Raw genomic sequence first — 12,245 nt, forward strand, 5'->3', positions numbered from 1 at the left:
AGCAGAGTTTAAATGTGCGATTCAAAAGTTCCATTTTGGGTATATTTTCCAAACAAGGTGCTTCATGCTTAAGGTAGGTGTTAATTACAACAAGCAGAACAGAGGAAAACTGGAAATGCCCACTAGAAGGATAACGGATGAATAAAACATGAAGTGCATGACTCAAATCAACATGGAGACAACTCAGAATCTAATGATGAATTTAAAATGATGAAGTTGCAAAATAATGCCCTCATTGTGAGACCAGATATGTAAAGCTCACACCTCCAGACTACTGACTGTCTTTTCATAAGTACACTTACATTGCAGAAGTGGCTCATAAGTAACAAGAAGGTTCCTCCGTCCACACCAAGCTTCTGAGAGCTCTCCTCTGTGGAGATGAGGGAATGAAGTGTGGATTTAGAACCAGGATGCTGGTCAAAGTAATACTGCAGTTCAACACATAGTGGGAGGTGTCTGCACAGATGAAGATGACATTGGGGTGAATATTTGAAGTTAGTACACAGAAGTACATTTAAAGGGAAGAGATGGTCAAGGGAATGCTGCTCAGAAAAACAAAGCAAAACAAAGCATCCACTGCAGAAAGTTAAAGAAATGAGCAGCTGGAGAAATAAGTGCCAGGACAAGTGTATTGGGGATAGAGCCTGGCTAAGCTTAGCTGTCCCTGGGGCAGGGGAAGACCTCTGTTCTTCTGAGGAAGGTGGGAGGATGTGAAATATGGGCAAGCTCTGGGAGAAGGGGTAGCATCGAGTCTTCATGGGTTTTCTAACATGTCTGCCACCGTCAGTGTGGGAACGGGGTCTTTGCACACTGATGATCTTCTTGACCTGTTCAACCCACACTCAGCAGCAGGGTTATTCTTTGTAGAACTTGTAGATCCACCTGTCCCATGCGAGAGATGGCTCTTATGGCCTAGTGCTGCCATGGAGTCTCTGGCTCACTGAGAATTCAGAGAGTACTGTTGGTTCCCAGGCCGTGGTGCTGTTAGGAGGGATGGAACCTCTAGGAAGGGGAACTGGGTAGGAGTTACTTTGGGAGCATGCTCCTGAAGGATGTTGGAGTCACAGTCCGTCCCTCTGCTCCTGGTTATGAAGTGTACCCTATTTTGCCATTTGTTTCTGGCTATATCGAGCCTGGCCTTGGGCCCAAAGCAACAGGGCCAACTGGTCTTGGATGGAAAACTCTAAAACTGTGTGCCAAAGTAAACCTCTTCTCTTTATGGCTTTCAGGTATGTGTTAGAGGATGAGAGAGAAGTGAGTCAGTGAACGCCGAGTTCGTGCCTCTTGTCCCTGGGATTTCCCACTCACAGTTCTCAGACTATAGCATGTAGCGTATTCTTCTGTTGGCTCAGTGCACATACTGATATTCAGGGACACTGGTTTCCTTAGGTTTGTGCTTTGAGAGGATGTCAGTAAGTAACTCAGCGTAGATTGATTGACTTGGATGCTCCTAGGTAACCGTGGCTCCCTCATCATCAGGAGTCTTAGCTCAATCAAGATATCCCACAGACATTATCAGAGGCCTGTCTCCATCGTGATTCTAGATGCTGCCAAGTTGACAACACTGTCTTTTTGATGAAATTTCCTTCTAGTCATAGCTTATATAATAGTGATAAAACTTTTGCCACCAAGTCTGGCAGGCTGAGTTGATCTTTATGACTTACATGATGGGAAAAGAGAACCGACTCCCACAGGTTGTCCTCTGACCTCCATATACATACTCATAAACAAATGTGATTAAGGACTCTTTTCTAAAGCTTGAGCAACTATATCTCTTCAGTCATTGATTTATTAGATGAGATATGGTAATACGGTTTTTCTTCCTTTTGTAACATTTCTAATAATATAATGTGAGGTTTTGTTTTGTTTGTTCTGTTTTTTGACAAGGTTTTCATGTACTCCATGCTGGCTTTGAACTTGCTATGCAGCCAAGGATGACCACAAACTTCTGATCATCCTTTCCCTACCCCACCCCCCAGACCCCCAGTGCTGAGATTGCAGGCATGTACCACCATGCCTAGTTTATGCACTGCTGGAGATCGCAGGGGATGCTAGCCTGAGCTGTAATCCCATACCATATGACTTAAGGTTGTAGGATTAGATCATGGTGTTAATTTGGAGAGACAGTCTTCCTTTCAGCGGTTTACTTTCTGATAGTCACCGTGTTTGCAGCATAGACTTACTTCTGTCTCTTTGATTCAGGGTTTGCCCTTCTGTACTGTCATTCAGCTGCATTGGGTTTGAGATGTCTGGTGGAGCTGGGAAGATGGCACAGTGGTATGAGGCTTGCCGTGCACATATTTGGACCTGTGTGCGCCCATAACCTCAGTGTGGTGGCGAGGAGACAGGTAGATCCTGGTAGTTCATTGGTCGGCCAGCCTAGCCAAAATGAAGAGCTTCTGGTTCTGTGAGAAGCAGTAAGGTCAGAGTGATAGAGGAAGACACCCGATGTCCTCTTCTCCCTGCCCACCCACATACACACGCACGTGTATGGAGACTGGCCAGTGTTCCAGTGAGCACTGGGTGTGCATCTTAGCCAAGTGGAGGTATAGGTAATTTTACTGTTTAAAAAGCCAAAATGGAATTCTTGGGAACAGAGTGGCTGGTTGGCACCATCAGGTCAGTGCTAGACTTTGCTGTGGACACCATTTCCTTTCTCATAACTGATGTCAGTTATGAGCATAGGTGCCGTGTCCAGTTATACAGATTGGACTTGTGATAGCATGTGTACTGGGGGGTGATTGTGAGCAGCTTATTTCACTGCTGTGTTTCTGAAGTTTTCTCTTTGAGTACTGGAATAATATCAGAACCCAGTAATCCACGTTACAAGTTTATAGGAATGATAGCTGGTTTTTAAAAATCTGAGCCAGGGTGTGGGTGGCGCACACCTTTAGTTCCTGCAGGGCTAGAGAGATGGCTCAGCTGGTTAAGAGCACTGACTGCTCTTCCAGAGGACCCGGGTTCAATTCCCAGCACCCACATGGCAGCTCACAACTGTCTGAAAATGCAGTTCCATGAGATCTGATACCTTCACACCAATGCACATAAAGTTAAATCATTAAAAAAAAAAAAGAATGTGCCTTTAATTCCAGCAGAGGCAGAGACAGGCGGATCTTTGTGTGTTCAAGGCCAGCCTGGTCTACAAGAGCTAGTTCCAGGACAGACTCCAAAGCTACAGAGAAACCCTGTCTCAATAAACCAAAAGAAAAAGAAAGAAAAAAAGAGAAAAAGGAAAGTGTTGGACTCTAACGTCCAAACACCAAGAAGGAGTCACCCCCAGAGACCATCTCACACACCACAGCCGATGCAAAAGCATGAGGATTTTATTAATTCTGTCATGACAGGGTCCCCCAGCATTCGGGGAGCCGAGGGACCTCGAATAGCTGGTACAGTCTACTTTTAAAGGGGCCACAGAAACAAGGGGGGTTGTTCTTTGACTATTCTGATTGGCTTATTTGAAAGGGCTATTACCAATAATTGACTGGAGAGCTGTTGCCAGATCAGATGAGGTAAGAGGGCATTTTGACCCCGTTTCCCAGGGGACTGAATCAAAACATACGTATATGGGTAATTGTTCAGGAACTGAGTACGTGCGAGTGTAGCTGTTAGGTCCTTGGTTCCCAGGGGAAGAGGGGAAGCACTATGGCACAGAGGCTGAGAGGATTCAGAATTGTCAAAAATGGCTTCAGGATTGTCTTAAAGTCTTACAAAAGAAAAAAAATCTGAGAAATGTGATTGGGGATATAGGATTGGGGACTTGCCCAGCGTACACGTGGCCCTAGGTTTAGTCCTCAGTACTGAAAAAATAAAGGGGGAAAAAAAGGAAAATGAGAGAAATGGTTAGGTGTAATGGTATAGTGTATACCTATAATACTAGCCTTAGGCTGGAGGATCATGAGTTCATCACCAGCCTGGTCTTCAAAGTGAGAACCTGTCTCAAAAAACAAACAGAAAATCTGAGATGCTATTTCGTTTTTATAATCTTAGTTGTTGCTTATGGTGATTAGGGGAGAAGTTATGAATAACTTTTAACTTTGGTATGTAGAGATTATTGTAGTTTTGTAGTAATATGTTTAAAAGATATACTATGTTCTTTTTTATTAGTTTCTTATTTTTTATCATTTGATTTCATGTAGTTTATTTGTTCCACAATCTAAAATTAAAGACAAAACAGGTCAGTTAATTTTGGAGAAATAGCCAGTCCTGAGACTCATATGACTTACAGTGAAGGGAAGGGATAGGGACCTAGCAGAGGAGTCAGAAGGACTGCAAATGAATTAAGAAAGGACCAGTGGAGATGTTCTAGAACCACAACAGAGTATTGGGCAGAATGGTGGACGTGGACCCGCCCTAAACAAGTCACTAATACCATCCTGCTATGGCTTAGGGTGTGTTGAGGAAGAGGGAGGGTGGGAAGTGTGTAAGAGCCACAAGATAGGCTAAGCACTAGGAGATGCCATGCTGGACTTGACAACCATTACAGTCATTAATTCACATCAACTGGTTTCCTGCACTAATCCACACGGGACCACTCCTGTCAGCAGCTAGTCGAGGGAGGAGGAGGGGCTCACAGAGCCCTAACCTTTACCCTGGACTACTGACTATTGATAAATTTTGGAAAAAGAGTGATTGTTGTTTCTAATTGTCCCTCTGGTGCTGAGCCCATCAGGCTGCAACAGACGGCTCCGAACACATTCTCACAGCGATGGCCCTCAGGAATCTTGGTGGATCATAAAACAAAGAATAATCATGAACATGAGAGATATTTGTTGGAAGTGGGGGAGAGGAGAGGATTGGTGACAGAGGAGGTGAGAGTAGCCAGTATGCAAGGCATACGTATGTGAAGTCATTAAAAGGTTTTTGCATCTACTTTGTGTCTGGTAGATCAGTGCATGCTATTAATGGAATCTTGTAGAACATAACCATTCAAAACAACATTGTTATTAGCTTTTTAATTTTATTTGGTGTTGGGGATGAAACATAGGGCCTGATACATGCTAGGAAAGCACTGAGCCACTTAATAAAAACAAACAAACAAGCAAATAAATAAATAAAAGGCTTAGGTATTCTAAGCCTTTATTTTTTAGCTTTTTATGGGAGACCTTCACTTAAGAGGAATTAGAGTCTGTCAAGTGAATATTGTAATTGCTGCATATCTCAGCTCAGGGGTTTGAGACAACTCACATGTTGCAAAGGATGCTGTGAGTTGACAGTGGATGCTGGACTGAACTGGGTGCCTCTTTCTTGGGGCCAGGCATGCAGATAGCTCCAGGGGCCTGAGCAACCAATGGATGGGCCAGCTGGCAGCCGTCAGCCACAATGCTTCCTCAATCTCCTCCCATCACTTGGCTGCCTGGAACCCATTTATTTCTATCAGAATTCTGTTGTAGGAAAAGGTCAGGCTTCACTGCAGGTGATGGCCACACTGTCTTGTGTTTGCTGCTGCTCATTGCTGTGATGGCCAGAGCAAGGGCTTAAGTTCCCGGGAAAAAGAATGAACTCCTGTGATAGGAGAATCTGCAGGGTGCCATTGCCCCAGGACAGTAGGTGCACGGCAGCAGCAGGTCCGGCTCCTTTTCTGCATCCCACCCCACGTACTGAAGTGATTTTCATAGAGGGACAGACCTCTGCTCCTTGTGCTCTTCTCAGGAGTTATGTCTTTTGACACCTGTACTAGACATTGATCATACAGTGCTTGCTGCGTCTGGATTTCTTGAAGATGAACCGCCAGTGCCACCACGTTTGTGTAAATCGATGCCCTGACTTGATGAAAACATACTTACCTCTTCTTTTTTTTTTCCTTAAGATTGCCAACACTCCTGATAACTGAATGTGTGCTGGTTTACATGACTCCAGAGCAGTCAGCCAACCTCCTAAAATGGGCAGCCAGCAGTTTTGAGACGGCCATGTTCATAAACTACGAGCAGGTAAGAGTTTCCCAAGGTGGATTCTGCATGGGCTTCCAGTGTAGCTTTGCCTCAGTTCTTCCTTGTTCATTCCTTTCTGTCTGCAGCCATCGGTCTGTTCTAGCAGCCCCTTTTCTCTTGGTTTCTTGACTTCCCAACAGCTATTAGCAGAGATTTTGGAACTTAATTCTTGGGAAAAGTTTTAAAAATTTTTATTTTATCATTCTATTATCTACAGATATCTATAGAACTTGAGGCATAATGGCATGAGGTAATTTTGACAGTATTAGCAGGAGGAGCAAACTCAAAGGCCATTAGACAAGCAGGGATGTGAGTGGAAGGCGTTGACTGTGACTGTGTAGAGGATGGAGACTAAGGGACCTGGGGCTGCCACTCAGGAGTCGCATGGAAGGTGTGGCCTGAGGGGGCTGGGGAGGTTGGGGACAGAGGTAGCCTAGACTGGCTACTTGTGAACCACATGGAGATGGGGACTGATGGACTCCTCAGGTCCAGCCAGGAGTTTCATGTGGGCATTTGACCTAGAGTTGCAAGAGCTTCTAATTTTGTAAGGGAAGTTTGATATACTCCTGTATTGCAGCATAAAATGCCCTAGTCCTACGATCACTGACATTGGTCTGGTAGCTGCAGGGGAAAAAAACCCTCTTGGAGCTTTGAAATGGTCCTGCCTGAGTCTGAATCCTGTGTGATGAGGACAAGTTGCGTCCAGTCTTTGTGCCTGTTTCCTCGCCGAGAACAGTAGCACCCAGCTTCCGAGTGTGTTGTGAGGCACGCATGACTTAGTATATGCATTTCCCCCTCCACACTGCCTCAGTTCTCTAAGTGTGGGCTCTTGAGAGTCTTCTGAGCTCTAGTTGTGTACTGCTGGGAGAGGTGGGGGTCATGATATACCCATGTGCACCATGTGGAGGCCTCTGTTGCTCTGTCTTGTTCCTATGAGATGGGGTCTTTACACAGAACCTGGAGCTTGTCCTCCATTTCCACCCCCCTCCCCCAGCTCTGAATTATAGTTGCTGTAATGGTTTGGATAAAACGGTGCAGTTCCTTGAGGTGTGGCAGCGGGCCATGAGGGGCAGCTGGTCCCACCACCCGAGGCCTCTGTGTGAGAGGCAGCGGGTGAAAGATCTTGGCGGATTGGCGGGGCAGCTGGTCCCATGAGGAGCCACAGTAGGTGAGAGATTGATAGACATCATGCAGAGAGAGACAGGAGAGGGAGAGGTAAGGGGGGAGATGAGAAGAGGCAGCAGTCACCTCTTCCCAAGAGAGAGCCCACTCAGGCTGAAGATCTGCTTGCCCCAGGGAAAGGGGGGGCAGGGCGGGACTTGTCTCTTAAAGGGACAGGACAAGCCAACAGCAGATCATAACATTTCCATCTCTTTTTTAATTTTTTTATTTTTATTTATATGTTTTTAAGATCTATTTATTTATTTATTATGCATACAATGTTCTGTTAACATATATACACCAAAAGAGGCACCAGATCTCATTATGGATGGTTGTGAGCCACCATGTGGTTGCTGGGAATTGAACTCAGGACCTCTGGAAGAGCAGCTAGTGCTCTTAACCTCTGAGCCATCTCTCCATCTCTTTTTTATAATAAAAAGGCAGGAAGTTAGGCAAACAGATGAAAGGAATTGATTAGGTAAAGTGGCACAGTTCCACAAGGGGCAGTGGGTACAAGGTGGGGAAAGGCCAGTTCCAGGAGGAGCTGCTGCACGTGACCTGAGACCTGTGGCCCTCAGTGGGTGAGAGATGGATAGACACACTGCAGAGACTGTGGGTATAGTTTATTTAGTGGGTATGGAAGGGAAGGGGGGAAGAGAGAGAGAGGTGGGAGAGGAGAGGTGGTGGGACAGAGAGAGCCCACTCAGAAGAAAGCCCTGATGGAAGGGGGAGTGGGCGGGGCTTGTGTCTTAAAGGGCAGGACAGACCATTACATTCCCATCTCTTTTTTATAATAAAAAGGCAGGAGATTAGGCACAATAGGTTAAAGGAATTGGGATGGCGGGTTATCAAGACTGCTTTTTGCTTATTTGTGGGCGTTGTCTTGGGGGGAACCTGAGAAAGCTGGATGCTGGTCACATCCTGGGGTAACTGGCCACTTTACTCCTGTCCAGGGTTTGTGGTATGGAACTGTCCAGTGTCTCTTGGACCTGTTTAAGGTATTGGCAGAACAGAGGACAAAGTTAAGATTAGGAAAAAAAAATTTAGGACCAGGGAATCGAGAGGGGTGTATCTGACCTGTTTAAGGTGGATCCTTCAATTTGGCTCCTTGGAACTCACAAGAATTCTTTGGGTTTGTAAAAACATAAGTTTTAGACATATATATTGTATTAACGGTCACATATTTATGTCAGAATGACTGTGACAGATATTTTTGCATAATGAAAAGTATCTTTAAAGATACTGTGGAAGGCAACCTGAGAGAGAATTTTGTTAACTTGTAGCTTATTGAAATTTGTTTGGTGAGGCTGTCTTTTTAAAGGACAAAACCTCTCAGCTGTCAAACTGCATCAGAGATCTTTGAGAAGGATAAAGTTTTACTTGAGTTATTGATTAAAAAATGACAGAGAACTTACTTGGTTGGTACCTAGAGCAGTAGCTTTACTCCTCAGGGTCCTCCATGGTCGCTGAGAGTCATATTTGCCTTTTGCTGTCTAGCGCAGGGCCTGCCAGGCTTCAGAAGATCCTGTGGGCTAAGAAATCTGTAGGAAGACAAGCCTACCTTGACCTGAGCAGCAAGGCTGTCAATTCTAGCGATTCTGTCCACTGTGTGGAGATCTTCAGTTTAGATAAAAGGCAGTTTTTCCCAGTGGTCAGTGCTTGCAGTTGAAGCAAATTGCAGATGGACACTGTTTTGTGCCCATCTGTCTTCTGTCTTCTTGGTAGGAGGTAGAGTGCTGTTGCTAGGAGCCAACCTGTCTCTTTGTTTTGAAAAGTCTTTTAATAATTAAATATTTAAATACCATATTCCCCAGATCTTTGAGCAGTTGAGGGCTGTTTGCTGGGTATAGATGAGTTATAATTACAGTATAGAATCTGCCTGGAGAGCTGGGTCCAAGCTTGACTGTACTGCCTCTCAACAGGTAAGATTTATACTTGTAAAAGACATAGAAGAAAAAACTGCTTGCAATAGAAGCTTAACAGTAAAACTGACAATGATAGAGAACAGCTTAATATATTTTAAAGCAGGGTTGGATTAAATATACCGTATTTTTGTAAGAGACTTAAAAGTACATCCCAATTTAAGACATGAGACTTACTGCTTTTTTTTAGTCTGGAATGAGACGTAATGGACAGTTATAACATTTAACAGTAAACATAAGTATATTTAAGTCACATGTATGCACACATACACACATTAGAGTTAACTCAAGTCACATGTACATACACATACACATATACAAACAGGAATTGGGCAAAGTGGATGCTTTTGGTGGGCTCCACCAAAATCATGTCCCTGTGTAAAACATAACAGAATCAGTAAGAGGAATTTAGAGACAAAAACTTAAGTAAATCAGGGAACTAGGCATGGAATATCTCAGTAAAGATGGTGGGACTTGGTCACCCAACCTGGACTTCAGTTAAGATGGCGGTAAGGTGAGGTCACCTGACCTCAGTTAAAATGGCAGTTGTCATGTGTTGTCGGAGAAGCCACATTTTTTGAGCTGCGGGAGTTTTAAATTGATAACAACAAAGACATAGAGGCCGTGTAGAACATACATTTAAAACAGAATTACATCTGTGTGGCCACACCATTCACACATTCTTTTATATATGAAGTAAAGAGAAAAATTGCTCAGTACCATGATCCACCCTGTCTCCAAGCTGCTGAGCCACAAGTCACAGCGGGGAGCAAAGGCTGAAATTGAAAACAGCTGCCTCGTGGATCCGACTAATCTTGTTGGTTTCTACTGGACCAGCAGTAGCAGTGGCAGGGGTAGAATAGAAGGAATGGGAGCAAGAGGAAAAGAGCATTTTCAGACAGGTGGCAAAGGGGCTGCCCAGTGAAAGGAAAACGGAGCCAGCGGGACAGCGGCAGAGGCGGGTGGCTGATAGTTTCTAAGGGGTTGTTTCCTATGCCGAAACCGTGAAAACCCTCGAAAACAGCAGGCACCTCAAGGCCTGTAGGGAAATGTCTTCTCTCAATAGGCAGGGTGATAATGTAGCCTGGCTGACTCTGGTCCAAGGTGATTCTGCTGTCAGAGGCTAGAGGCTGCCCCTGGTGGTCTCTCACAGTGGGGAGAGACAAAACAAAACAAATCCGAGGGCCCCCTGGTCTCAAAGTGAACGTACCACTCGGTGTGTGCAGTGCTAGCGTGGGAGGACCTCCTCTGGTGGTCCTGTCATGTTTTTAGCTAGGAGAAGCAACCATAGATGAATGTCGGTGAAGGATTCAACTGTAGTCATGAAGGCCATGGTTGGGGGCTTTCCCCCCATTTTTAGGAACACCAGAAAGTTGCCAGGAGTTCAGCGGTCAAGGCCTCAGGTTCGGAGAAACGGTTAAACTGATAGAAGGGGAAAACTCATCAATTCAAGCCACTGGTGTGTGTGTGTGGGGGGGGGGTCAGCATCCAGGCAGGTAGCCAGTTCCTGAGCCCAGGGTTCCACGTGTCCTCACCTGGCCCAGGGAGGGAACGTGGAGAGAGGCTGGCCGAGTCACGGAGCACCAATGTAATGGTTTAGATAAAACAGCACAGTTCCCTGAGGGGTGGCAGCGGGCCACAAGGGGTAGCTGGTCCCACCACCTGAGGTCTCTGTGGGTCCCAGGTGGGTAGGAGGCTACAGGTGAGAGACCTGGGGGATTGGCAGGGCAGACAGTCACAAGAAGAGCTGCGGCCCTGGGTGAGAAACAAATAGGCATGCCATGCAGAGAGAGTGTGGGTGTAGAGTTTATTTAGTAGGTTATGGAAGGGAAGGGGAAGGGTGGAAGGGAGAGAGAGAGAGAGAGAGAGAGAGAGAGAGAGAGAGAGAGAGAGAGAGAGAGGGGGGGGGGGGAAAGGGAGAGGAAAGGAGGGGAGAGGAGAAGCAGTGACCTCTTCTGAAGAGATATGGGACAGAGAGAGAGAGAGAGAGACAGAGACAGAGAGAGAGAGACAGAGAGAGAGAGCTCAGACCGAAGGAGGGAGTGGGCACAGGACTTGTTTCTTAAAGGGACAGGACAGACCATTACAGTTGCTATGCGGCCAAACTGACTTTTATGTGGGTTCTGAGCATCTAAACAAGATATTCAGGTTTGTGTAGTATATGGAACCACCTTCCTAGTTACAGTTCTTTGCTGTTTAGAACTTACCTTATAGAAATTCATGAAATGCTACATAGCACCAGGCAAGTGTCGGGGACCAGCCTTGACAAAAATACCTCTTGCCAGGTAAGGGTGTGGGGATTAGAAATATAGTAAAGTATATGAAGAATATGAAGACACAAATGAAAGTAATAAAATGCAGAAACATATAGCATTGGGAGGGAATTTTTTAGTGAGTACTGAAATTTGCGTTTAATTTCCAACTGCTTAAAAAGGTAGGAGTAAGACAAGAGACTGCATTAACATACCAATTGAAAGTCACAGGCTAAGTTCATAGTTAAGCATTCTGTTACTAGAACAAAGCAAGTTACCAAGTCACGCTCACACCCTAGACCAAACACTTTGTAGGCAAACCACTCCCTGGGTGGAATCCCAAGTTATTTCCATAAAGGGCACTGGAACTTAGTTGGATTCTTAGACTTTTGTTTTAGGTAGGAACAAACCACTTCCCTATTCCTGGAGTGCAGGGCCTGGCAATTAGCCACACCTGTTGACAATAGCTTTGAGAGAGCAGAACTCTGATTTACAACTAGGTGGAGCTTTGTGTAAGGCAGAAGCACAATAACCTTGAAGAACCTAGAAGCAAGTCACAAACTCTGACCTTTGGCCTTTTGGGGCAAGTAACAAGCAGAATGCATGCTAGCTGTTTTTATTATTTACTTACTTAGGTCTTTTTGAGACAGTCTTACTGTGTACCCTGGCTAGCTTGGAACTTGCTATGTAGACCTCATTCTTGGGTGATGATCCTGCTTCTGCCTCCCAAGTGTTGGGATTCCAGGTGTTCACCATCATAACTAGCTTTTTAAAAAATTATTTTCAGTGGGATCTCACTTTATAATTTCCTTTTTAATTCATTGCATGCAAGAGCAGCGAGAAGACTTGGCCAAGTAGTGGAGAGGTCCAGGCTAGATTGGGGTTCAGTACGTCCTCTCCACTCCAGCCTGGGTTCAGGTTCTTGGTTGGCTGACTGTCCTCCTTTCCACTTTACAACTGCAAATGTTCCTCAGCCTGCCTTC

The 12,245-nt window shown here is 45.2% G+C and overlaps 1 protein-coding gene across 1 annotated transcript in view; it reads left to right on the top strand.

The window, feature by feature from the left end:
* Positions 1–12,245, top strand: part of Lcmt1 (leucine carboxyl methyltransferase 1) — a 63,873-nt gene that overhangs the window by 39,799 nt on the left and 11,829 nt on the right. The window contains exon 7 of the mRNA XM_075972126.1: positions 5,807–5,927. Within this exon, the coding sequence (XP_075828241.1) occupies positions 5,807–5,927 (121 nt within the window). The remainder of the gene's footprint in view (positions 1–5,806; positions 5,928–12,245) is intronic.

The sequence above is a fragment of the Microtus pennsylvanicus genome, chromosome 5 (genome assembly GCF_037038515.1).
Source record: "Microtus pennsylvanicus isolate mMicPen1 chromosome 5, mMicPen1.hap1, whole genome shotgun sequence".
Classification (NCBI taxonomy): Eukaryota; Metazoa; Chordata; class Mammalia; order Rodentia; family Cricetidae; genus Microtus; species Microtus pennsylvanicus.